Below are 27,595 nucleotides of genomic sequence, written 5' to 3'. Positions count from 1 at the left end.
GCTGACCCCTCCCCTCCCGCGCATCGCTGCTACTTGTCTTTCCGGAAACGCCGGTCCTCGGCCCGTAGCGCCGCCGCCGCAGCCATGGGGGGCAAGAACAAGCAGCGGACCAAGGGCAATGTGCGGGTAGGTGAGCGCTGCGGCCTTCCTGTCCTGCTCCCCTCTGTGGGGCCGTCTTGCCCAGCCTCGGTGGGCGGACGGGCGGGTGGCGGAGCGCGGCTTCGCGGTTCGTGGCCTCCGCCGCTGGTGGGCAGTTGAAGCCGCCCTACTCCGTCCGTTCCCTTCGTAGGGGCCGCGGGACGGCTCCTTGCTGGACTGGGGTTTGTGTGGCCTGGGTGAAACTTGACCGAGGTGCCGGTGAGGGGTGTTTTTGGGTACCTCTGACCCAGCCCACCGTCTACTGAAGGGATACCGTAGGGCACGTCACTGGCGCTGAGGTTTCATGCACAGGAAAAGTATCTTACTACTGTGGGTAGTGTGTCCGTGTGTCTTGTGTGTCAGAGGGGAATTAGGAAAGTAGGGTGAACCTCAGCAAGTTGTCATTAGCCCAAAACAAAGCTAGTGACCATTATGAATTAAAAAGTATTTGGTGTGTATTAGGGTAGGAAGGTTCTACAGAGCGATCTGGGTAGACTGGACCAGTGGACTGAAGGCAACCCTCTGAGGTCCAGCAAGACTGAGTGCTGGGTCCTGTGCTTTGGCCACAATAACCCATGCAGTACTACAGACTTAGGGCAGCGTGGCTGGCAGGCTGTGTGAAGGAAAAGAATGTGGGGGTATTGGTCATCAGCCTGCTGAACATGCACCAGCAGTGTGCTGAGGTGGCCAAGAGGGCCAACTACATCCTGGTTTGTGTCAGAAATAATGCCGCCAGCAGTACCAGGGAGATGGTCATCCCCTGTATTCCAGGCTGCACTGGAGTATTCAGTTTTGCACCCCTCACTATGAGAAAGGTGTTGAGGCCTTTGCCTGAAGTCCAAAGAAGGACAGCAAAGCAGGTAAAGGATCTGGAGCACAAGTCTTATGGGAAGTGGCTGAGGAAACAGTAATTCATTCTGGAGACCTCATTGCTCTCTACAGCTGCCTGAAAAGAGGTTGTAGCAGAGTGGGGGTCAGCCTCTTCTTTCAGGTGACAGTGATGAGAGGTAATGATATCATTTTGTTCTGGGGAGGTTTAGGTTGGATATTAAGAACAATTTCAGAAAGAGTGGTGAAGCACTGGCACAGGATGCCCAGGCGGGTGGTGGAGTCACTGTCCCTGGAGATGGTCAAGAATCATGTGAATGTGAAAGAGGTGGTTAGTGGGGGTAGGCTGACGGTTGGACTGGATGACCTTAGTGGTCTTTTCCAATCTTAATGATTCTATTGTTGGATTCTATGATACAATATTACAGATAACTTTAAAGCATCCCTCAGTTTCAGTACAGTCTGTTCAGAAGAGCATTCTTGAAATAAATGTTAGGCCATAGCATGAGCAGTGTGTTAACTGGGGCCAAGCATAAATGCTCAACTCCAACAGCTCACTGCAGTCTGATGGGACAGTGTTACATTGTCTTATATATGTATCCTTTCGATTCATTCTTCTAAATTGTTCTTGACCCTTTACTTTGTTGCTGGTAGGGTTCCTTGGTGGGTGTCTAAGTTTTCCTCCTAACCCCCTGGGCGTGTCGCAGGAGCAGTGTTGGTTCATAGACAATAATGTGAGAAGAACTTGGAAAAGCAGCAGTGAAGAAAGAGAAATATTTTCTTAATAAATTGTTAACTTATGAAATGAATTCTCTATTAAACTTTTTTTTTTGTACTTGTAAAAATAATATAAATTTCCATCAGTGTTCATGGATTATAGACATAATAAGGAAATGGAATGTTGAAAATAAAGAGGAAAATAATTTGCTAGGTCAGATTTCAATGTTTAAATTGTGGGTGTCCCTTTAGGCTTTGTTTTAAATAGAAGGTTAATTATAAATCGTATCGTTATTTTGAATGCCTGATGCATGCAAAATTAAATAAGTGATCGATGTGTATAGCTGACTGATGTCTCTGTCCTTTGCTAGCCTTCTAGCAGTGGCCGGGCTGCAGAGCTCCTCGCCAAAGAACGTGGAACAGTGCCTGGGTTTATTGGCTTTGGAACATCGCAGAGTGATCTAGGTTATGTTCCTGCAGTTCAGGGTGCAGAGGAAATAGACAGCCTCGTGGATGCTGATTTTCGAATGGTCTTGCGAAAACTCTCTAAAAGGGATATCATAACAAAATTAAAAGTAAGTGTATACTTTCTACCCAATAAAAAAATTTATATTGGAAGAGCTGTCCTGACTTTCTGAGGGTTTGGAGAGGAATCTATCAAGGTATCTGGTTGTATGTTCATACCAGTATATTTATTAAAGCTGCAGTACAGAAGATAATTTGAAAGACTTTTAAGGCTGCCCATCAGACAGTGCTGACAGAGCATTCGTAAAATTAACTCTATGGATGCTGAACTTGAAGAAATAAATTAATTTTTGAAAGAGAGTTGCAGTATCTAGTAGAAGCTAGTAAACTGGAAAATGTGGCTATGTGTCAGTTCTTAAATCATGCTGATATCTTTTTTTTTAGGCTATGCAAGAGTTTGGTGCGATGTGCAAAGAAAGAGAAGCAGAAGTTGTTAAAGGTGTTCTTCCTTACTGGCCAAGAATTTATTGTAAAATCTCACTAGTAAGTACAAAACTATATAGATTAGAAATTTCCCTGAATGTTTCCTGTAAAAACACATAAGGTGGTCTTATTTTTTGTTGGAATTGTTGGCTTATTCTAGGAAAAAGAAAATGAGGGAAAGTAGCGTTCTTTGTTAATGAGATGTTTCTGTATTGGCAGTGGGGTAACCTTCAACTGTTGATGCCTGGGCTCTTTCTGCTGTTTGGACCTTGTCGTTCTTTAATTGTGATACCTCCATCTGGAATGGCTACTATTGAAAACGTGATATTGATCAAAATGAATCATTAGAATCCATTAAAATCATCCCTGATGTTTCTTTTAGAAGCCAAGAGCATAGAAAATCGTGATGTAAATTGATATACAAATAAACATATATACACAGAGAAACTGCAAATAAGTGCACAATTTTACAGACTTACGGTAGTTTCAATTCACAGTGTCTTCAAGACTTTGTTTTTCTTTCCTCCTGTCTTTCTGTTAAGTGTTTGTATAAAATAGAGATATGACTGTAGTTATGTCTGGGAAAGTTTATGGTTCTAGATGTGTAATATATCAGGAATATGTTGGTGTGAACTTAGGACTCTTCTTTATTTAGGAGTATTTGAATATTCAAATCTACATAGCTTGATTCATTGCAAAAAATGGCTGAACTGAGAGAAACAAAAGCAGCTTTTTGTGTGTGTGTGTGTGTGTGATTTCTTTTGCTTTGAAATGCTTGGCATCAGAAATATACTTCTTTTCACTTCAACAGGATCACGATCGCCGTGTTCGAGAAGCAACTCAGCAATCTTTTGAGCAGCTGATTCTTAAAGTGAAAAAACACTTGGCGCCTTACTTAAAAAGTATCATGGGATACTGGCTAATTGCACAATGTGACACTTACTCCCCTGCTGCTTCTGCTGCAAAAGAAGCTTTTGAAAAAGCTTTTCCTTCAAGCAAACAACCCGAAGCCTTAGCGTTCTGTAAAGATGAAATTCTTAATGTGAGTTGGTATTTCTTTAAGACTTCGTGTGTATGTATCAACTTCTATTAAAAGTTCAAAACTCATCCTGTCTCCACCTATTCATCGTTAAATTTCAGTAAGATAAATTTGTTTTTCACCTGAAGCTGTGCTCCTACTAATGTGAAGAAAAGGCTGATACAAAGATAGCTCTTGTTTTTTCACATGTTGTTGCAATGGAACCATACAACCAGAAGAATTAATAAGATGAATGTTACTGCATGCATTTCTCTGTAGTGATGCTCAATCATCAAATAATGTTGCTGACAGTTAGAATAATGATGCAGATTAGCTGCAATAGTGGATGATTAAAGAATGCTGAACACTGTTTCAGAATGCCCCCAACAAGTGGTATTGCTACCAAGTTTAATATTATTCTGCTATTCATATTTGAAACTGAATTTAAGAAGATAAAGTTTGCATTGCTGGCCATTGAATGCCAACTTAACCATTTTGTTTTGCCTCAGTTTATCATCTTTTTTTGCGAGAAACATGTCAGTGCAGCTTGAGTATTAGAAAGCCTGGATTCAACAACAGCCATTGGGGGTCAGTAAAACTGTTCTTGCTCACTAGCATGTCTGTAATATATTTAGGAAACTCAGCTCAGGGATTCGCAAGTTTTACTGTAGAGCTGTTTCTGAATAGTATGTAAGCTATACTATTCACATTAGTATTATACTCTTGTGTGTATGTATGTGCATAGATATATTGTTATTATTTTTTTCTCCCTAGGTTCTTCAAGATCATCTTCTGAAAGAAACACCTGACACGCTCAGTGATCCTCAGTATGCTAACCTAAATAGGTTTAACTCTTGGTCTATGTTGAGTTTTACTCTTCTTGCTGAGGTAGTGGATCTAGCTCTGTTAAAGAGAGAGAATAGTTATGTGACTCTAGATCCCAGCAACTTTCCTTGGGGTTTGTGAAAGTATTTATACTTATCAGTTGCCTAATTCCTGTTTCAGATCTTTTAAAGTCGTATTTACAAATAGCTGTGGAAGATGGGATGACTTGAAACTCTAGTACTTAATAGAATAATTTGGTAGCACTGGAGCATATGGAAAGCCTGCTGATTAATTTAGGGTTCACTTTAATTTTGTGTTCTTTTGTTTTTCTGAGAACTGTACCAGAGGAAGAAAGAGAAGCCAAATTTTTCCGGATTTTGACCTGTTCCTTGTTAGCTTTAAAAAAGTTGCTTAGCATGCTGCCAAAGAAAGAGGTGCATTCATTGGAGGAAAAATTAATGTCGCTTCTGTCTCAAAACAAATTTTGGAAATATGGTAAACACAGCACACCACAGGTAATTTTATTTTAATTGTTTTGGTGAGTTTTCATTCAAGACAATGCATTGGATTTAAGCAGATATGAATTTCTTGTGTCCTTCAAGAATGAACTCTATTTTTTGTTGGATTATGTTTGAAACAGTTCTAGACTTCTAGACCATAAATGAATAATATTGTTCTAAATTTCGCCTAACAGGAGATGTATTAGGAAGTGAAATGTAATGTTAGTAAAATGCATGTTATCAAGGACCAAATTATTTTAAAATATTAAAAGTTATTTTAATAATATTTAAACCTTTGCTGTTGTACCAAAATATGGAGCCTGCCTGTTGTCTTTAAAAGTAATGTTATATAACTATGTGTTGCCATTTGCCTAATGATTTTGTTCTTCTGTGGTCCGTCAGGTTCGTTCAGCTTTCTTTGAGCTGGCTTCTGCTTTTTGCCAGTACTTGCCTGAGCTGGTGAAAGCTGAAGCACCAAGAGTTTGTCCCGCTGTTCTTCTCAATATTGATGACAGTGATGCAGTGGTGTGTCCTGCTCTTTGGGAAGCTGTCCTTCATGCTATTGCCACTATTGAGGTAACATAATAGACCTAAGGGGCAGATGTTTTACTGGAATGTTGCATTTAATTTTTTACCAGGTACCAGAATTATTTGTGTGGAATAAAGAACAGCTTATCTGAGTTTTCTTCTTAATTAATAACATGAACTTATCAATGCTTCACGCTCCTTCCTGCTCCTTAATGTATCAGTGTAACTTGCAAATCTGTTGTATCCAGAGGGGTAGTTTTATAAGTTTAATTAAGTTAAGTTGAATCTGTTGGATTAAAAATAGATAGAACGTTTTTTCTTGGTTGAAGAAGGTTACAAAAATGACCTTCAGTACTTTTTTGCTTTCTTTGTTTTCTCTTCTGACTTAATTCTTAGTTCCAAACTTTTTAAATTATTTTTTAGAATGAAATATCAGATTCACTGAATTAAAGAGCAGGACTAGCAGTGCTTCCCATAAACATACATGGTACACGTTAAACAGCTTTGTTGTAGATATCTTGAATGACGATAGGTCAGAGGATGAAAATCTTTAAGGTGTGAGAAGAAAGTGCTGAGGTATTTTGTAATCATCAGAAGGTTTTTTTTCAGGAAGTTTTGAAGTTAGTGATGCTTCTGAAGTTAGGATTTTGAAATCGATGTTTGTTCTTAATGATAAGAAAAGAATTAAATAAGGAAGCAGTTATGCTAATAATTTTTTATGAAAAATTCTTAAGTGCAGCATCGTTAAAGAAAAGTGTTTAACTGCAGTTTTATCACAATTACTTGTAAAAATTCACAGCTAAAATAATGATTTCTAAAAATAGGGGAAATCAATTTAAATTTTACAGTGAATTGCTTCAGCTACAACTTAACCAGATAGATTAAATGTCTATCTAAGGAGTTCCTCCAAAGTAACACCTTCTCTTTTAGTTTACATTAAGTGTATTTATTTCCCTAGGACTGTTGGAGTCATGTAAATGCCAGAAAAGGAGTTCTACCAAAACTGTGGACAGTACTTCGAGAAGGTGGACGAGGGCTAGCTACTGTTATATACCCAAATATTTTGCCATTCATTAGCAAGATACCTCCTGGCATCACAGAACCAAAGCTGGAATATTTCAGAACTTTTTTCAGCTCAGTGATTCAAGGGTATGAACCAGAAACTGCACTTATTTGTTATCAGTCTCTTATATTTGGAAACAGGACTAATCTTTAAGTATTTAAACATAGGTAACTATATCTCTTGGCTTGAGGATATTTAAATATGCATGTATCATTCATTTTCGGGGGGAGAAACCACTTTCTTTGCTATTGTATCTGAAAATAACATTTTCAGATTACTTTTGCATATGTAAAGTCAAAGTGCTGAAGTCAGTCCTTTGCAGCTGTTTCTATCCTGTTGAACCTCCTGTGTGATTTTTGTTACATATTCTTTGCCAAAAACATCTTTCTTTGTCAAAGGTTTTGTGTTTATTCCATGATAAGTTTTGAAAGGAAAAATGGGAAATGAATTTCAAGTTGAATTACTTCAGAGACATCAGGTTCTTCTTGCCAGTGAAAAGGTCTCACTTTATTATAGAGATTACTGAGGGTTAGTGTTGTGGTTGTGAAACCTACTATGTGCAGGACGTTTAATTCTTGTTATATTGATTTTAAAGGATTTGAACTGCTACCGTATTTTTTCCTTTAAAATGTCAATAGCAGCTGTCTGTCAAATGTAATTTACATACTTTGTATGCATTATATACTCAAAATATATATATTTTTCTGAAAGACTAAAATTATTTAAACCAAACGTATTTAAACTAAAATGAGTTCTTGACTGATGGCGAGGTGATCATTAGCAGAGTTCTTTGAGAAAGTAGTACTGTACAGTAATTTTGTGTGGTCTTTAAATGGTGATTTAAGCATCAAGGTCACTCTGAATCAAACTTGTGGTGAAACCTTCTTTCGATGGCTTTTTGTGTATTTTTTTCATTTTTTTCCTTGTAGTGATTAGTTCCTTTCTTTTTGTATTATAACATAAGCTACAGGCTTAAAATAATAATAGCATCTCATAGAATAGTAAAATCATGGAATCACCTCCAAGACTGTCCAGTCCAACCATCCACTAGCCAGCAGTATTTTCCCACTAATCCATGTCCCTTAGTACAACAGCTAAATGTTTCATGAGCACCTAAACCTGTTTAGTGTGTACAGAAAACTGTAGGTGAGCTTTTGTGACCTTTTACAAGTAGCTGAAACAGTAAATTGTATTCTTGATTGGAGAAGTTTCCTCAATTTACATAGTTGTTTGGTGTTTTTTTTCCCTTTCTATTTAATATTGAAACAAGATGAAAAAGATATGTTAATATAATTTGTATTACATGCCTAGTTTTATTGTTTTGACTCTTTGAGCATTTCCTCTTGAATTCGTTTCTGTCTAACAACTAAATGGGTTTTGTCTGGATAAAAGCAACATAATCAGGGTTACATTGAAGTATTACACTTTCTCTGAAGCTTAGACAACTGACTGTTCCTACTTCCACCTCCCACTGTTACCTTTCAACAGGTTGTCAAATGAGCGGGCACTAGCCAGTCCTTCAGAGAGTTCAGCAATTATAACTACTTTTATGGAATGTCTGCGCTTTGCCATACTACAGAAAATAGATGAAGATGAACAAAGACAAATACATCAGATGTTAATATATGACCAGGTATTAAAACTACCTACTGTTCTTTCACATGCATGTAATAGTTCAAAGCTAAAGCCATCAACTTCTGTCAGGATTTATTTCTCTGTTCAAAATCTCACTAGATTTTATGGTGAAAAATAATGTTATTAAAGTTGTTCAATATTTCCCTTGGTATAAATTCAGTCTTAATAGTTTTGAGGTTTTTGGTCTTGGTTTCCAGAATGTTTTTCAAAATGATAGAATTTCCTGGTATTAGGAACAATGAAAAGCTTTTCTAGTTGGATCAATTTATTTTTATTTTTTGCTTTATAGCTAATTCCTCTAACTGATGCTGTACTTCAGGAGCCCAGGTTACAAAATGGACCATTATTTTATCAACTAGCAGAAACAATAAGCTCCTGGGAAGCGAAAGCTGAAGTCTCTAGTGATGATAATACAAATGAAGTTTTCCAGAAACTATTGTCAAATTTTTGGGACCGTCTTTTAAAAATGTGTATACTTCATGTTGATAAGTTGGAGGCTGATGAGAAGACATTGTTTGCCATATCTGATATGCTGGAATTTCTTCAAAATCCAAAGACTGCTACGAAACTAAACAATAGAAAATCCCTAAAAGTAAAATTTTCAGATGAGGATGAATCTGAAAGGAACACGGAGAATGGAAAGATCACAGAAGTGAGGAATAATAGTGGCTCTGAAATACAAGCTGACCTGCAGCATAGTTCAATTCTAAGGAAAGAACCTTTAGAAAATTTAGTCTGCCACCTTTCTGAGCTGAGTATTGTATATGTCAATGAACAGAAATCAGAGCAGCATTTGAAATTCCTTTCTGCCCTCCTCAACTCTTTTTCATCTAACAGAGTTTTTCAAGTACTTCTAGAGCCGGGAAGCAATGCAAGTTGTCCTCCAGCTGAATCTCAAGAAGACATAAAAGTTCATAATGAAAATCCATCTGTACAATTTCTCTATATGAATTTAATAACTTGGCTTAAAGAAGACTGGAGGAAAGACATGCATTTTCTGGTTGATATTTTGTACAGTGTGCTTAACTGTTGCAACAGTAATGATGAAAGGAAAGTCATTCTTGATGATTTAATGAAGGTATGTCTTGAGTATTTTCTTAATAGATTTTGCTGAAGTTACTATTTTTTATGCTATGTGGGTATTAAATCTCTTTATTTTGCAGATGTAGAGTGAGTTATATTCTGTGTGAGCTTGTTCAACCAAACAGAAGTAGATTTAGAAAAGGTAGACGTTACAGTGTTGGAGTTATATTTTAATATAAATATATGTAAAAATAATTGTTTACATATATATTTACATATATAGATAAAAGTAACATCAGAGAAGTTCTCTATTCTTCATCTTCATACAGTGTGCTTTTATGCTTAGTCATGGGAGGCCTTTCTTTTAATTACACGCCTTTATTGGTCTAGATGCTAGAGAGAGAGTTGGGAGGCAAAATAACTGATAAATAACTTTGTTACTTTGAAACTTAGCAACTTGTGCTTATCACTTGCAGAAAATCAAATTTTACAACTAACAGAAAAAGATATTAAATACTTCCAATTCAGTAAATACTTTCTGTTAAATTTTCTGGAATTTTGTTTTTCTTCTAGATGGACCTGAAATGGATTGTTTTTCTCCAGATAATTGAGAAGGTACTTCTTTAGACTTTTTTTTTTTGTTATTTTGCTTAGTTTTTAATGTTTCTCTAGTTTTATCTTTGAGATTTAGATGTATTAAACCCCTTTTTCTTACTACTTTTTTTTTTTCAAACTAATGGTAAAGTAATGCAGCAATACTTTCAAAGTGTTTGTTTTAACCCCATTTAGAACTAGGGTTAGTCTTAGAAATGAACAGAAAAATCCCACACGTGTGCACACAAAACATCCATGCATCTTTGTCCCTTCTATTTTTGATCAACTTGCCCTTTGAGCCAGAAGATTCCTGATTCGTTTCTGGGCATCTCTTCAAAACTAGAGAAAATGGAGCTGGGTGTTAGACTGATAATTTTGGGATTATCACCAATACTTGTGTTATCTTTCTCTGTTTATTATCATAGAGTTCATATTTGCTTCAAAAATAGGTATGTAAGTTGCTGTATTGTTTTTGAAGACTATGAAATAGTGATGGATTAGGGATCTAGACAGCATGCTGTGAAATGATTATCACCCATAAATTGTGTGCACAAGAAAAAGGTAGTATCCCATTATTTCTGCACAAGGATATTGAAAAATTGGTATGCAAGTGAATGCATGGGATGAAATATGGAGTGTATTACAAATTTTTTTGACAATAACTTGCATCATTTGACTGATTATCTACTGGGTTTACAATAGTACATTTCCTTACAGATACTATGTATTTTTTTTTTTTGAAGCTTTTATCCCATTATTATTTACAATGCTTTTCTGATTGTGACCTGTCATCTGTTTTTAGAGAAATTCAGATGCTGTAAATAAATTTTATTTCAGCCAAAAGGTTTAGTTACCAGAAAGTTAGCTCTTTTTTTACCCCGATTTAGGCATTCTCTGGCCTCTGTAGTTGGAGAAGAGAAAAAAAGGAGAGCTCTTAGAAGGTGTCTTGCTTCACCTTGAAGTAGAAGTCTAATCTAGCAGTAAATTGCTGTCTTGTCTTTAGCCAAAAAGGAAACTAAGGGAATGATCACAGACATATTTACCTAGAGACTTATTGTTTCTGACCCAGTAGGATTCCTGCTTGTGTAGGTTTGATTTGTGGTTTCTGGGGACTGCATATTAATCTTATACTTCATAATAGAAGTTAGTAGCTTCAAAAGATTATAAGAGTTATTTTCTTTTTGTCACTCAGGCATGCTCTAGCACAACAAAACTCTCGTTAATCTCTGGGTGGCTGAAAGGAGATATGCTTGGAGAAAGACTTGTCATGCTGGCAGATGATCTGTGTCACCTGGGTTTAAAACCAATAGCAACCTCACCAGAATCATCCTCTTCAGAAAAATGGACCGTCCTGAGCTTGGTGTTGTCACAACACATTAAAAATGGTAAACATATTTCATCTTTGGAGTTTGTGAATTGTAAATACTGCACTTAAACTTGGTTTTTGTTACCAGAATTCTGGAAGTTTCGGTGTAGAGGAGCATCAGAACTCCTTCCTCTCTCCAGACAGAAACTTCAACCAACTTGATTCGTTATGGTTCATGGTGTCCTGGGGCTGATTTCTCAGTGACTTGGCTGTTTATCAACTTGTAGAACTTGAATATAATGCTAAGCTCAAGGCATTCATTTATTGTTGGGTGATTTGTGACGTCTTTTACTGCATGTTGGATGAAGTCTAAGAGACCTTCAGGGTTCTTCTCGACTTACTTGTGTAAGTCAGAGTAGAGTATATGACTTTCAAAAAGATTTTTGATGTGTTCTCTCTTCTGAATTTCTCAAGGTAAACTGGATGAAGTAAAAGGAAAGGCTTTTCATGGCTCGGTAAACTATTAAGTGATAGGAGTTAAAGGGAAATAAGGATGAATTGTGAAAGGGTGGTAATTATTTCTGATACGTTATTCAGATTAATCGTAACTAAAATGCAGGGATTTGTAGCAGTATGTTATGATACTGAATGATTAACTGACAAAAATAAAACTGAAATTTGTGACTAATAAATATAAAAAGTATGTCCAGGGAGAAATTAACTGTGGCTTTCTCTCTTCAGTGAACTGTTAAAATTCAGAATCAGTTTTTAGGAACTGTTGTCAGAAAAACTGAGGACCAATGAATATCATTGTTAGCGCTAGGATGTCAATATCTTGATTATGGTCTGTAGTTTTGGTCACTTCAGTATTCTTGTTCACTTAAATGTTTTTTTGTTTGTTTGCTTGTTGTTTTTTTTTTAAAAAAAAGTCTACAATAAAATCAGAAAATATCCAAAGAATTTGTTAGACAAAAGTGATGGTTTCTGTTTAGAATCAAAAGAATGAGAACTCTTCAGCTTACGAAGGAAGTTTACAAAGGGGTTTGTTTTTGATAAAGAGCCATAAACTCTGTAATTCATATGAAAAAATGCAAATAGGAAGGATCTTCTCATTGTTTTTTTAAAAGAGAAGAACCCAATGTTTCTATGTTTAAAGCCTGAGGAAAGACATAGGCATGCTGCTTCATACAGTTGATAATTAGTGGAACTCAATGCAACAGTATGCTGTGGAGTTTGAGTATAAATGGAAGTAGCCTACATAGATTCAGCCAGAAAGGGAGTGATATTCATAGGAGATAGATCGGCTGGGTTAATTATATCCAATGTCCATGTGGAATCTCTGGCTCACAATGGGTTGCCAGAAATTAGGAAGTCAGAGAAGGGTTAAAGGTATCACCCTGCATTTGCTCTGTTCGTATGTCTTTTACCTAAGCTGGTTTAGATAAAGATATTTGACTATAGGGATACTTGGCTACCTGATCCAAGATGGTTGTTGAAGAAGGATAAGAGTTTAGGTATCCATAAGACTGCAACTACTTTGCAGTTGATTTTTGCATGCCGTATTAGTAAATAAAAAGCATGTAGGTACATATTATGTCTTTGAGATATCGTTTGTTAACTTATCAAAGCTCGTTGTTCTTTTCCTGTTCCTAACAGAATCTTTGATTGGTGAAACTTACGTCAAAAGGATTATTGATAAACTTCAAGCAGCACTGTCTAAAGCTAAGGATCTTTCAGAAGCTGGAAATACTGAACCATCTGTATCTTTTATCTGTGATGTAGCTTCAAGCTTTTTCAGTTCAGTTAAAGGGTGTTTACTGATGCCATCCTCAGAAGACTTGCTGCTTACCATCTTCCAACTTTGTGCTCAGAGGCAGGATGCCACACATTTAACAGGTGATCTGAAGGAAGAAGTGTTTCTCACCATGTCTGGTTTTGTACTGTTATTTTTTTGTCAGTCATTTTACTTACCTCTTAGATCTTGTTGTGAGATGGATTATCAGCTAGGGGGTGAAAATAATCGCTCTTAATCTCAGACAAAATATTACTTATGTATAAAAGTTAACTTTAAAATTGTTCTGCAGCCAGAAATTTACATATTTGCCCATGACAGTGATCATGTGTAATAATGTAGAAAAAAGAATTCTCTACTTGCTCTAGCACCATTAGTCACGTGATCATTGCTCTAAGATGCAGCTTTTTATTTTTTATTTTATTTTTTTACAATAGATTTGCTTGCAAGCAAGTTAAAGCACACTTGGATATCTGGTGTAAATTCGCTCGTCCGTCATCTTCGGAATATGCAGAATCAGAGCACCTTTTTGCATAAATCTGCACTATGGATCAAGAATCAAATTCAGTCTTCCTCTTTAGATGTCAAAAGGTAATTGTGATGCGCATGTCCATGTCATAGTATGTTGTTCCCTAAAACAAATGAAGATCAAACCTATACAATTCCATATTTACTTGGCATCTGCATTATTTAGAGTTTTTTAAACCTGTCAGACGTGGGAACTATGGCTTAAAAGCATAATTAAAACATAGCATGTAAATAGCATTCTCTATTTTATAAAACAAGATTTTGCTTGATAGTGCCAAACTTGTTTGCAGCATTTTTTGTTTTTCTCAGCCTTCAGGTTTTGATCTCTGCAGTTAGTGACTTATTGTCTACACTTCTGGAAGCTGACAGACAGTCTGGATGTCTTGTGGGAGCTTATATTGAGCACGTTATGCCAAACAGAACTGAATGGGAAAAATTACGTGAGTCTCTTTCTGCTGAGGTATGAAAATAATTGATTTTCACATTATAGTTAACCTTACCTGTCTCCAATTGCATGACATTTCAGGTGTGATTATACATAGCAGCATGTGTCCTGTGGTTCTTTTTGGCCTCTATCTCTGTTGGACAAAATCTGTATGGTTATGGCCCCATCAGTACTGCTGGAGACAAGCAAAATCTGTGAAATTATACTTTTTCGCATGAAATGTTGGCAACTTACTTTGCAACTCTGAAATTTTGTCTGTCAGAATATATCTCCTGAAGATATTCTATAAGTAAACTAATCTATAAGATTATTTTTTGTGTAACACTAATATCTGCAGGGTAACTTGATGTGCTGATTGTAAACAAAATGCTGGCATGACTAGATCGAGAGAGAGCAATAATTTTCTGTCCAACTACTAATCTTCAGTAACCCTACTATTTTTTTTTTTTTTTAAGCTGTATAGCATTCTAAATGTATGTGTTTATTTCAGAGGCAATAATGCAGGCTCAAGTAACTGCTGTGGATTTATTTGTTATGTACACAAGGGGGTGATCCTCAATATTATGCTCTTGGTATAAACTTGTATCTTCTGTGGTTATTTTTTAATCGTTGTGAATTTTTAACATTAAATAGATCATCTTCTGTATATCATTTTTAGATCTCAATCATTTGTTCATAAACTTTTTATGCACGTATTACAGTGGATGCACAAACCTCTTTTGGAAGGAAGGCTGAGTATGAATTGTGAACATTTGGGATCATGTGTTAAGCTATGTGGCACAACTAAACTTCCAGGACATCTGTGTACTTCAGCCTTATTAAGTAAAATGGTGCTACTTGTACTGGAAAATGATATGGTGAAGGGAAATGAGGATGCTGAAAGAAAGAAAATTGACAATATAAGTAAGTTACAGTGGTAAAATTTAAAGGAGTTTGATTTTGTAGTAGTTCTGATTGTCAATTCAGGTTGATTTAGAATTGAATAATGAAAGTTTAGCACATGAGTATCAGAAATATATATGCATATAGTTTTGCTTCAGGTCTCCTTTTTAAGTATGAGTGTGTACTTACACTTTTAGGGCCTTTTGCTTTATATACATGCTATCTCAACAGGACTTTGATTTTAGGGAAGTTTGAATTTACAGTGAATCTCAAAGTTGTTCCTCGCCAAAGTGTGTATGGTGCATTGGGGTGAGTGGATAACAGTAGCTGTATCCATGCCATCAAATAAAAGCCTTTAGCATTTAGATGCACCTTTTCTGAATTCTACTGGATGAAATTTAATTTCTTTTGGTTTATAAAAATGTAAGATCAGAGACAGCATAGTCAGATTAACAATTCTACCTCTAGATGTCCCACTGTGAAGAAAAGTGTAATTGTTCAGTGTAGGTCTTTGTAAACCAATTAGAGGGAAAAAAAAAACAAAAAACAAAAAACCAAGCACATGCTAGCTATCTATTTAGTTTTTGTTTGTTTGTGCTCTGGATTTAGATCTTGTTTGCCTTGTCTGCAGAAATGTATATTAAAAAAATGTTACGAAGAGGGTGTAAACTTCTTGTGCTTCATTTCCTTTAAAACTTTTTGTACATCTATAGTGGTTTATTCTTCCTTTTTCTTCTTTTGTGTTTTATGCTGTAATGTCAAATAACCCAGTTTGTGCTCTGAAATATCTGAGATTGTGTATAACTGTTGTTGTCTTAATGCATTACAAATACATTAAAACAACCCAACAACTATAACAAAAACCAGACTTCTTACCTATCCATTGAATATACTCAGCAGTTGGTTTTGTTGTTGAATTAGTTGCAGAACTGTTGTATTCATTACAATGGATTGAAGAATTGGAGAATCCTCCTTATCTGCTTCTGGAATATCTACATATGTTAGAAGAAATGCACATCACATATGAGAAGTTCAGTGCACTCAGTAATACAACTAACCTTCAGCAAACAATATTTGATAGGTATGTAAGAACAAGTAAAACCTCAACCACAGTACAGCCCTTAGCTCTGTCTTTATACTTTGCAGTGTGTAGAGTATTGACTGTTAAGCACTTCTGTTAAATGCTATAGTTTTCCTTATGTATATTGTTTCATATTTCATCCAAACGCTTGTGTGGTGAACTGTTCATGTTATGTGTATATTAACTAGGATCTATTTTCTTCTTTTGAAGATCAGAGGAACACGGAAGACTCTGGTCCTTAACCATGGCCAAAGTGATTCATGGAGAAGACGCTGTATCCTATGAGATGAAAAAGCTTTTTAAGACGAGCGAAGGGTATCTAAATACTGTTGCCTGTCATCTCTTAAACAAAATAGACATTGCAAATATTGCTGATGTTAAATGATACTGATTCTGATGATCAACATTTGAAGACTGAAAATTTGGTCATATATATATGTGATATGCAAAAATGAAATGTTGTATAGTGTGTGGGATTAGTTACGTTGCAGGCTGTTAAGTGGCCTCTAGATCAATATGAAGCAGTTATCATTTTGTTTACTAGTTAAAGTTTTGAGTTTATTTTTGAATTTCTGCTTGTTTGAATAGGTTTCTGCCATTAACAGAGGGCAGATTGCATACACTTCAGTGCCTATCACCCTTTTTAATTGAGGAAGAGAAGAGAGAACTTGTTTTTCACTGCGTGGCCAAACTTATGACATGTCCACAGACAGAGCTCTCCAGTACTGATGGTCAGTATGGTTTTCTACCTCAGCATACTTCATTATAATTTAAGAACATTATTTTGTAATAATGTTTGCTTTTATGTGAATTAACTATAATCATATCAATTTTACTAGAAATGAACGTGTCTACAGTTTGCGTATTTCTTCTAGACTGTTTGGCATTGTGGTTTTCTGTCTTTATAAGGAAGTGCATCTATACATGCCCGGTCTAAAATTAGAACTTAAAAATTAACAATATCAGTCAAAAGAATTTTGATACAGCCTCCTTGTTTGGTCTGTCTGATTTGAACACATTTGCAAACACTGGAATTTTCAATTCATCATTTTCAGCTTTTTATAGCATGCAAAATATTTCTGTTGTTTACTGTTAGTGTTGTGACTGGTTTTAGTGAGAATTCCTTTGAAGTTCATAATTAGTTTTTTGAGCAGTTCATATAGTGAATGCTACGTCATGTGCTGAGTAAGAACTGCTGTACATGCACATCTCTAACAGCTTTTGAAAAATTACTTAATGAGGTAATTGATGTGTTATAATTGCTTTGAATATCCTGTAGAAAGAATAAGACTGAAAACTTTTTTACAGAAATCTTCAGAAATACACAAAATCCTTCTACGTATTTGAATTACGTGTGATCTTAAGAACAAACAAACAAACAAACCAAAACCTTCTATTCTGTCTTGATACTTTTTTTTTCATGATTTCTTGCACATCGTCTTATTAACTTGTCTATATATAAAAAAATAAAATAAAAATGAAGGTTTATTTCTATGGTTTCTTTTTTAACAGAACCACACTTAAATTGAAAAAAAAATCTCTATGGCCATTTTAAACTGTTGGCATCTGTCCCTTGGTAGCATTCTCATGTTTTTGGATGAGATCTTTCAAATGAATGTCCTTTAATTAAGGAAATCTTCAATGTTAGTTTCGTGTAGCAATTGAAGATAATGTTTCTACTGTTACAGTTTTTATAATGCTTGCTCTTTAGGCTTAGTTTGTTGTGAATCTTACAGGAGTTTTTTGGTTATTGGTTTGAGCGTTTAGCTTATAGTACTTCTAATTTAATAATGGCACCTACAGATTAAGTGTTAAAAGAAAATAGCTGCTGTCCAAGCTCTGTTATGATATTGGGTCCAATCTATGCTTGTTCTAATGTTTATCTTACCTTGATAATTAATGCCTCCTGAGACATAATATTTTTGTTGTATCGTAGGAGCTTTTGGGTGTCTCTCCATTTTGAATTCCTGCTTGAAAGACAAAAGTTTTGGTTGTGATCACCTCTTACCCGGAGTACTAAAAATCATAATATCTTGGAAAAATGATAATGAGGACAGCTTCCTCTTTAGCTGGTGGGTGCAACTTTGAGATATTTTCACTGTTTTTTTTTTTCCCAATTTCTAAAGAGTTTAAAAATATGGGGTGGTTGTGAACTCAAACAAGACCAAGAAAATAATAACTTAATGCTGTCATCCACCATTTTAGTACTATATTTTTAAGTTTCTGTTGAATTGCATCTTGCAGTTTAAGATTGCTTTGTGAAGTATCTAATAAGTCATACTGAAAGGAATTACCTGAAGGTAAGCATATGTAAGAAAGTCAACCTGACAGTAATTCTGTCTTGTAAGCAAAGCTGGAAAACTAGGAGGACTTTCAAGTTGTTTTCAAAGCATACAGAACTGAACAGTTTTGCAGGTGTAGCTGAAGATTCAGTTCAAAACTGTGATTGCTTAAGGTAGGAGAAAGACACTTAAGTTAGGTATCAAAGTTTTCTAAAGTTCTGGACCTGACATTGTAATTTGGAAAGCTAAACTTCTAGCAGAGAGTTAAAATGTGCCAGTATTTGTTTGAATAGTGAGAAAAATCCAGGCAACACCTTTTGTAAATAACTTACAATATTGGGACTATTGAGGGCTTATATTTTAAGTAAGTTATTAATTAAAAAAGAAAACTATTTTTCTTGCTCTTATTTTGTTAAAATTACTAAATTTTGCAGTTTAAAGTTTTAGGAATCTGTTAAAATAACATACAAATGACAAGTACCTCTGATCTTCCATTTTGTACCAGTTGACTGACTTGTTTTGAATTGGTAGTTAATGTAGGATTCTCATTTTGAAAGACAAAGTGTTTAAAGCATGTAGGGTAGTAGCCTGGAACAAAACTAATGTGCCCTAAGTTGGGAAAACAAAGGCAATTAAACTAATACTTTCAGTTACAACATGACAATACGTAAGCTTTAGTTGTATTTTTATTTCAGCAATCTGAAAGAAACAAGTGCTCAATTGCTTGGTTTCAACATAGAGATGATCCGCTACCTTCCCTTATTGCTGAGGTATTCTACAGCTCCTTTGGCTGATAATGAATGGGACTTTATCATGTGCTCCATGCTGGCTTGGTTGGAGGTAATATCAAAGAGACTATTACTAATCATTACGTTGCAGTTTATAATGCAATCCTCTTAATACTCTTGGAACAAAACAGGCTAATTTAGGCTGGGGATGGGGAGCAAGGAGGGAGGAATTTCAAAATTAGACTGGGAAACAGCTATATTTTTATAGATTTTTTTTTTTCCTGCAATTTGGAAATGTAGGCATGGTCTGGGTACAGTTTTATGTTTGGAAAAGTGAGATGATTTCACATTGCATTTGTGGCTCATTTGGCTGCACAAGTGCAGTGGAAAAGCTACAGATGCATACATTTCTTTTTGAATCCACTTGGTGGCAGTTTTAGACTATCATTGTAAAGAAGGTCATGTAAGAGAAGTAGTCTAGAATTATAAACATTGGTGAGACTTAGAATTTCATTTCAGCATGTCTTATTGAAAATGTAATCTGTATTTTAAACTTTTAAAATAGTTATAATATAGTCTTTGCAATTGAGTCTTTGAAATAGTACTTTGGGCTATAGGGAAGGAATGTAAAACATCTGCTTTAAACCAAATATTATTATGAAATCTTCCTCTTATTTTTTATTTTTTTTTTTCTTCCCAGACAACATCTGAAAACCATTCACTCTATCATGTCCCACTTGTGCAGATTTTTGCCTGTGTCAGTTGTGACCTGGCATCTGCTCTCAGTGCTTACTTTGAACCTGCAGCTTCTAAGACTATTGAAAACCTTCCTGCGAATTTGGTCAGTGAATGGAAAGAATTCTTTTCTGAAGGAATTCACAATTTGCTGCTACCTCTGTTTGTGAAAGTCACAGGTGGGTATATGGCAGCTGGCAAGGAGGCCATTGGCAGTATGTAATCAGGCTATTCTGAAGTAGAACTTGATTGGCCACATTTTTTGGTTCATAGGAATATGATGTTAACACAATATTATGTTTATAAAAGTAAAATGGTATTTTTCAACATATGCTAGTTAATAAAGTAATTGTATTCCATTGGTTTTAAGGTAGACTCTTTTAATTGTAGCCTGAATTGTTACTAGTTATGCTTGTTTATCATAGTATCCATACACTGTGCATCACAGTTTACCTGTTTCCTTTTTGTATAGGAGAAACAAAAACTGCAGCTGAAGGCTCTTTTCAGAACTCCGTATTAATGTCTTTGGGTGAAGCTCTAACTTACATCTCGAAGGATCAGTTGTTAAACCATAAGCTACCAGCAAAGTTTGTTGCAGGCCAGAAAACAAATCTTCCAGATAATCTACAGACTCTGTTAAATACATTATCTCCACTGCTGCTTTTCCGGGCTAGATCTGTTCAGGTTTCAGTCTACCACATGTTGTATAAGTAAGATCAACAAAAGTCTCACTCTCTTCACTTCCTTCCCCCTTATTTATTGATTTTTAAAATATGCTCTAGAAAAGGCACTTAAATGTTTAGCAAAGTGATATGCCACTATGGAGAAAAAAAATGCTTAACCGGACAACTTGTGTTCTAGATTAGAACACATGATGTAAAGCCACGAATGCTAAATTTAATTGTCAAAATGAACTAAATAGATACAGAGAAGTTTTACTGCAATACATGAAAATACAATTTTATTTTCTATAAATATGTATTGTTGTAACTGTAAAGTTATTTATTTTTAGCACTTGTTTTAATACTCTTAAAATCCTGAAATGTAAACTGCAACATTCCAGGTTTGATTTGGTAACCACAGCATCATTAAATAGTCTGACCTTCTTATTTTCACTAATTTAGATAAGAAAATGAAGAAAGTAAAGAAAAACGTGTTGTGTTCTTGTGAACTTATTTGATATCTCTAATACAAAAAGAGTGAACGTAGAATTTAAAGATTGCTATGTGCCTTTGACTGCTCAAAATGCAGGCAGCAAAGCAGCTGACTGGAGCATAAGAAGCTACCATAATACTGAGGCATTAAGTTGTAAGAGCTTTGTTCTGAGATGGAGATGTTTCCTTTAGTATGAATTTAGGTGTTTGGGAGGTTTGGAGAACTAAGCAAGGCTTACGTGCTCTTTGGCTATTGCCATTCAGGAACCAATTTGGATGACATGACTTATAGATTTCATGATGTTATTAAAAAGTAATTGCTTGATTTTACTCATTGTCAATAATATTGGCATTGATAATTAGAAAGCTATGCATTGGATACATTAAAAATAAATAAAAATTAAATCTCATTTCTTTTCCGTCTTTCTATAGGTTAATGCCTGAGTTGCCTAAATTTGATGATGAAGATCTCAAGTCCTATGGTGATGAAGAGGAGGAATTAGCATTGTATGTATTTTTCCTCATGTTTCTTTCTTTTTTAATATTTTTTCCCTGTTGTTATTTGTTAAAGAGTTGAGAATTGCAGCACAGTAGTTGTCTTTCAGAAGCTATTAAGGGAAAAAATGACATTCTTATGACAATAAGAGGTATGAATATTGAAAATCTACAATATAGTTGATTACATCTGTATCTTTACTAAAACTGGAAACAATATTTGTAATTGTTTTCTGAATCCAGTTACTAAAGTAATTAGACTATCTATGTTCTACTGTAAAATCTCAAAAGATGTTTAAACTGCATTGCTGTATTGAGAATATTTCTAGCTGCACCAATAGCTTCAACTTCCTCAATTATTCCTTTTATCCACATAATAAATTAAAGATGTCCAAAATTGGAGACGTTTTATATAGATTGAATCTGAAAAAGTCAACAATTAGAATAGGGAATAGGATAATCATTTTTACTTATTTACCACAGTTCAATGATTAATAATGTGTTTTAAAACAGAGCTGCACAGGGTGTTATAATCTGTTGCCAAAACCCAACCCATCATATTGATTGCTCCATTGTTGGTGTGACTTGACTAAAGAAAAACTTAAGCATTCCATGGTGGAGTTTAAATCAGCTCAGCCATATACCAAACTCATCCTATCAGAATGTGGAAAGAATTCAGTTTATATCCTTCTTCTGAGAAGGAGAGAGACCAACTATTATTTACAGGAGAAAGAAATATTAAGATGTAGCTGTGGTGTGTGAATCTGAAAATAAGTTTTTCTGTAGTGAAAGACCCCTTCTGTGTTCTACATACATTGCTTTATTTAAAGGATGCTGGGAAAGTTGTGAATATAAATTCAGATAATGCTCTGCTAAAGTTTCCAGTTTACTATGCCAGATAACATTTTTCCATAGATCACCTCCAGCAGCTCTTATGTCTGTCCTTGCCACCCAAGAGCTCTTGCTAGAAAACATCCTAGAATGCATTCCAGTTGGAGAGTTTGCAGTTATTCAGCCCTTGAGCGATGAGTTCTGCCTTGTTCTAGGATATCTTCTCACTTGGAAGTTGACATTAACTTTCTTCAAAGCGGCTTCTTCTCAGGTATATGCTCTAGTTTTTTTTCTTTTTTTTTTAATAGTTTGTTTACTTGATTTGGGTATTGAGATTATATTTGGCCTCTTTCTTTTAATTGTATATTGTCCTACTTCCTTTGGACATACTGGGACTCTGTTCCAAAAGCATCAGTAGATGTCTGTCGAGGATGGCAATATTAGAGTAATAAATTTTAAAATTCATAAATGTTTTTTTTTTTTGCTGGTTTTAAACAAGCTTGTGACATTTTATGATCTTCAAGTCATTCAAAAGGTTACTAAGAACTAGATCACTCTTCTAAACACTCATTCTGAATGTCAGAATAACTTTTCCTCCATATAGAAGCTTATATGTATTATTTGCAGAGTAAGCTTTTTATTCTCAACTTTGTTTTTGTTGTTTTTCTTATTTTTGTTGTTGTTTGTTCCTTTGTTCAAACATCACCAGCTGCGAGTTCTCTATTCACAATACCTTAGAAGAACTAAAAGCTTGAACAAACTGCTTTATCACTTGTTCAGGCTTATGCCTGAAAACCCTGTCCTTTCTGGGCTGACTTCAGAAGTTCCAAATAAGGATACAAAAACTTTCTTTACTGAAGAGCTTCATTTAGATGTCAAAGGTTAGTAAAAATTATATTTGTGTATTTGAGAGAGGTTTTAATACCTTTCAGGCTTAAAAATAATAATAAAAAAATAATAAATAAAATATATGTATTTAATTTTTTTTCCCAATAATTCCGCATTTGAAGCTCAAAGGAAGCTGAAATATTTAACAGAAAAATAATTGAAACAAAACTGGAAAATGATACTTAGCAGCGACGTATTTTTTTCTCTATGCACACATATTCCAAAATATGAAAATATGTGATATGGGATTTCTTCATTGTTTCTATTTTTTTTAATGCTAAATTGAATTTTTTCTCTATTTGAATATGTAAAAACAAGAATGGATTTTAATATATATTTTAAAATATTTAAAATTTTTGAAACATTAAATCATTAGTCTTGCTTTTACCATTGCGTTTAGAAGAATCTTGGTTATTGTAAGTTACCACTTCTTCTAGCTGAGAAACATGGAACAGAGAAATGGTTTTGAAAGTTGCTTCATTAAAAATGTTTTTTTCAATGTACCTGTATAGTTGTTGATACATCTATTGATGTACCTACAAAGATACTGAGATATCATTTCTTAGTCTTGTGCTTGAACATCACTGTATGTTGCAAAGCTGTTTATCTGGATGACAGAAAAGCAGAAATAAGGTAGTTTGGGGAATTAACAACAGAACATTTTTTGAGAGAAAGATTTCCCTCATCACAGAATCACAGCATGACTTGGTTTGGAAGGGACCTCAAGTATCATCAAGTCCCAGTCCCCCTGCCACAGGCAGGCTTGTCAGACTCTAGATCAAGTACTGCATCATCTCTTTGTACACTTCTGTAGAGCACTGCAAACTTCCAGTGTACCTCAAATATCACTCCAAAGTAAGCAGTTTGTAATTTCCAGAATGTAAAATTATTCTTGATTTTTGGATTTTGAATATTCTACCTACTGTTCATCTTCTAAAATCAGAAGATGATTTTCTAGCCATTAAGCGTTACTCCAAGAGACAAAGAAACAAGACAGATGGAGAAGGGTGTATTCAAACAAGCAGTTATATTAAGAAATAGAGAACTAAACAGAATTTCAGTTTCCGCACTTATATTGATATCATGTTGTTTTGCTTTTTTTTGTTTGTTTGTTTTCTACATGGTGTAGAAGAACCAACACTTGCAAATAATATATTAGGGTATTTTAATGTCCTTTCTTTTCTCTCACAGGGGCGGGAGCCCTGTCATCCCAGATCCCGCATTTGGCTTGTTCTGTGTATCATATAACACTGAAAGACTTGCCAGCCATGGTTAGGCTTTGGTGGAATAGCTGTGAGAAACGTGTCTTCAATGTTGTGGATAAATTTACAAGCAAGTATGTCAGCAGCGTGCTTTCTTCCCAGGAAATATCTTCTGTTCAGACTAGCACACAGCTATTTAATGGCATGACGGTTAGTAAGACTTGTTGTTCCTTTTTTTTATTTTGCTTTTTGTAGAACATGAAAGAAACACTGTTTCTTAACCATTACAGTACTTTACATGATTGCATTTTAATATTCTACATGGTTGATGAGAACATAATTTAGCTTGCTATTGATATATGTCTGTTTATGAGTATTGTTTTGAATGAGTTCAAAAAGAATGGGTTTTATGAACATTGGAAAAGTAGAAGAGGTAAATGGAAGATTTTGCTATTAGTATACTACTTTTTGATTCATTAAAAAAATATAATCAGCCATTAGATTGAAAAATGGCTGTTAATTTCTTAGATTGCCAAGATATGAGTGAATTTATTCTCTTTTGAGAAAAATGTTTTCCTAGCGTAAGAAAATTATTTAATGTTTGTAGTACTTACAGGTCTTATATTTTAAAAAGGCTAGAGAAGGATGTGTGTGTCTGATTGTAGAGATTTTTAATGTTTGCATTTTTTTTCATAGGTAAAAGCTCGGTCTGCTGCACGGGAAGTCATTGCTACCTATTCAGTTGATGATATATTTATTGAACTAATAATACAGCTTCCATCAAATTACCCACTGGGATCTATAACAGTTGAGAGTGGAAAGAGAGTTGGTGTGGCTGTTCAGCAATGGCGCAACTGGATGCTGCAGTTAAGCACGTATCTTACACATCAGGTGAGTTTAGAGAAAGCCTCTAGTTTTGAAAGCATACGTCAATATTCCTAGTAATATACAACTTAGATTTATATAATGCATCTCTTCAGATCACAAACTTCTTTATGGAATTTGTTACTCTTACCATCTGCTTTTCTCCAGATGTTAAAACAAAGAGGGAGGTAAAATTATCTGCGTAGTTAGTCCTGAAAAATCCATAGCCAAAATTGAGAATTATAAGATCTCATAAGGCATGGGCCAGTAGTCACAGCATGTGGCATTGCCATTTCAAATATAGTTTGAAAAAGAATATATACCTGAGATTGGTGATTGCTGAAGTTGCATCATCTGAGTTTAGAAGAAAGGATTTTTTTTTTTGAGAGGCTTGTTTGCAATTCTAAAGATTAAACTAATATGTATAGTTCATATGTTGGTTTTGTAAATTACTTAACTACACGTTGCCAATAACCTGATTTTTAGAGTCTTCAGGTTTCATTTCCTTTATGTACTTAAGTATAACAGTAAGAATATTCTGAAGGAATTCTGTAATAGTAATAACTTTTTCTTCTGTCAGAATGGAAGTATTATGGAAGGCCTATCTCTGTGGAAAAATAATGTGGATAAACGTTTTGAGGGCATCGAAGATTGCATGATCTGTTTTTCAGTCATTCATGGTTCCAACTATTCTCTGCCCAAAAAAGCTTGCAGAACATGCAAGAAAAAGTTTCACTCAGCTTGCTTGGTAAGTACCTACACTAAATCCTTCTAAATAGGTAAAGTATCCTTTAATAGTTTGAGGAAGGTAGTTCAACTGCAGTGACATCAATTCTCCTTTGTTTTGTTGGAATATCTGGGATTAAGTGAATTCAAAATAATTTGCATGAATTCTATGCTAAGATGCACTGAGAGAGGAATTCTACTCTGAAGAGTTTTTGTGTTTACTAAAATGTAAGCCATTACATCTGGCTTGGGTGTAGCAAGAAAATCTTGATGTTAGCAGCTTGGATAAGGAAGAAGAAAAAGTTAAAAATTAATTTACACAGCATGCTCCTCATCTGACCTGCTAATCTGGATAATTAACTATATCCAAATGTCATAGGTATTTTGTATGGTTATTGAGTATGCTGGAGCATATTGACACCTGTATTGCCATACAAGAGAGGAATTCCTGCTGCTTTGAAAACACAACTTTTGGCTAAGATTAGACTGGACAGGAATTACTTTGTGCACGTTTGGTTTTTGTATGTCTTTAGAATAAAACTTCTGCACATGCAGTGTATGTGTATACATACACAGATGTATGTATGTAAGGGGAAAGGGCTTTTTAACTGTTTTTTAAGTGAAATGAATGTTTTGATTTCTTCATTCACTAGTAATGCTTATTACTAGTGACAAAACAACGCTCTTGATACTTAGCTTGCATTCATCTATTAAGCTGTCATATTTCTTTTTCAGTACAAATGGCTCACGTCCAGCAACAAATCCACCTGTCCACTTTGTCGAGAGACATTTTTCTGAAATAAAACAGTCTGTCTTCTTTCTGTGAGCTAAGTAATACACGAAGAAGAGGCAATAAACTGTGTGTTGAAAGAAGCAAACTACTTGGAAATAATTTCTATTACTTAAAAATCTTGACTGTTGGGATATGACACATATTTACCTCTGGACTGTTTTTTTGTAAGAGATTGAAGAGTCTTCTTTGATATAAAGAAATATATAAGAATAATTTATTTTGATTTGTATATTTTTAAGGTATTAAGATATGTTAAAAATTCCTAAGTGATGTAGAGTTATGTCTGAAAATTGGTGTTTAAGCCACAGCATAGTTGATTAAAACCTCTTATTTTCAGTGTCATGGTGGCATGCACTTAAGGCCAGATCATGCCTATTAATATAACAGGTGAATTTAGAGTTGATGGCATAAAGACTTGATTTTTTGATTATAGTATATGTGGGTTCACAATAGTTCCTCTTATGGGAAAGGTAAAACAAAAAATAAAAATAATAAAAAAAAAGCTGCAGTTAAACATTGAGGCATGGACTTAGGGCGATAACCTTCTGTTTAAAGTGTAAAATTTAAACATAGCATGCTCTAAATTAACATTTATAAATTGAGCATTCATCTTTGTCTTATATTCTGAAAAAACCTCAGCCAACCAGCACTCATGAAAACCCTGAAGTTTAAGGTAGTACAAAGGGCACTGTCATTCCTGCATGACAATGAGAAACACTGCCCATTTATTGCAGACTGGTTTTTAAGAAGACGTGCACACCAATCAATTCTTCTATTGTCATTATTTCAGTTAATGTCTTTGTTAGCTGAGGCATAAACTATGACTGAATTTACCATGTCATTCCAGTCATAAAGTCTCATAATAATAAGGGCTCTAAATGAACATGATAGATGTATCAGAATTTAACATCGTTTTCATTCCAATAACCTTTTTTCATGTTGTTGTTTTTTTAATAGCAGTAGCATACTAATATACTCCAACTTGGATGGTGTTGTTCCATGGCAGATTCCTTGGAAAACTCAATAAAATAAGAGGAATGAATGAA

General features: G+C 34.9%; 1 protein-coding gene across 1 annotated transcript; it reads left to right on the top strand.

The window, feature by feature from the left end:
* LTN1 (listerin E3 ubiquitin protein ligase 1) lies at positions 1–27,595 on the top strand. The gene is made up of 30 exons (XM_010722488.3): positions 1–126; positions 2,055–2,258; positions 2,593–2,691; positions 3,443–3,673; positions 4,424–4,476; positions 4,809–4,989; positions 5,377–5,550; positions 6,461–6,651; positions 8,054–8,198; positions 8,490–9,278; positions 9,797–9,838; positions 11,010–11,202; positions 12,780–13,019; positions 13,353–13,506; positions 13,753–13,903; positions 14,590–14,791; positions 15,692–15,851; positions 16,062–16,166; positions 16,440–16,582; positions 17,788–17,923; positions 18,829–18,973; positions 19,562–19,775; positions 20,069–20,306; positions 21,183–21,257; positions 22,161–22,347; positions 22,786–22,957; positions 24,156–24,376; positions 24,863–25,057; positions 25,611–25,778; positions 26,492–27,595. Exons 1-30 carry the CDS (start codon positions 85–87, stop codon positions 26,552–26,554), a joined length of 5,313 nt encoding a protein of 1,770 aa, XP_010720790.1. The 5' UTR covers positions 1–84; the 3' UTR covers positions 26,555–27,595.

Source organism: Meleagris gallopavo, chromosome 1, assembly GCF_000146605.3.
Source record: "Meleagris gallopavo isolate NT-WF06-2002-E0010 breed Aviagen turkey brand Nicholas breeding stock chromosome 1, Turkey_5.1, whole genome shotgun sequence".
Classification (NCBI taxonomy): domain Eukaryota; kingdom Metazoa; phylum Chordata; class Aves; order Galliformes; family Phasianidae; genus Meleagris; species Meleagris gallopavo.
The sequence above is the reverse complement of the archived record's forward strand: the minus strand, read 5'-3'. Positions and strand labels throughout refer to the sequence as shown.

Bases quoted from the DNA above. Each gene is read 5' to 3' on its own strand.
- LTN1 (XM_010722488.3), top strand. From the start codon at position 85: ATGGGGGGCAAGAACAAGCAGCGGACCAAGGGCAATGTGCGG. The intron at 17,924-18,828 runs GTGGGTGCAACT...TTTTTATTTCAG, and splicing joins GACAGCTTCCTCTTTAGCTG to CAATCTGAAAGAAACAAGTG. The intron at 24,377-24,862 runs GTTAGTAAGACT...TTTTTTTCATAG, and splicing joins AGCTATTTAATGGCATGACG to GTAAAAGCTCGGTCTGCTGC.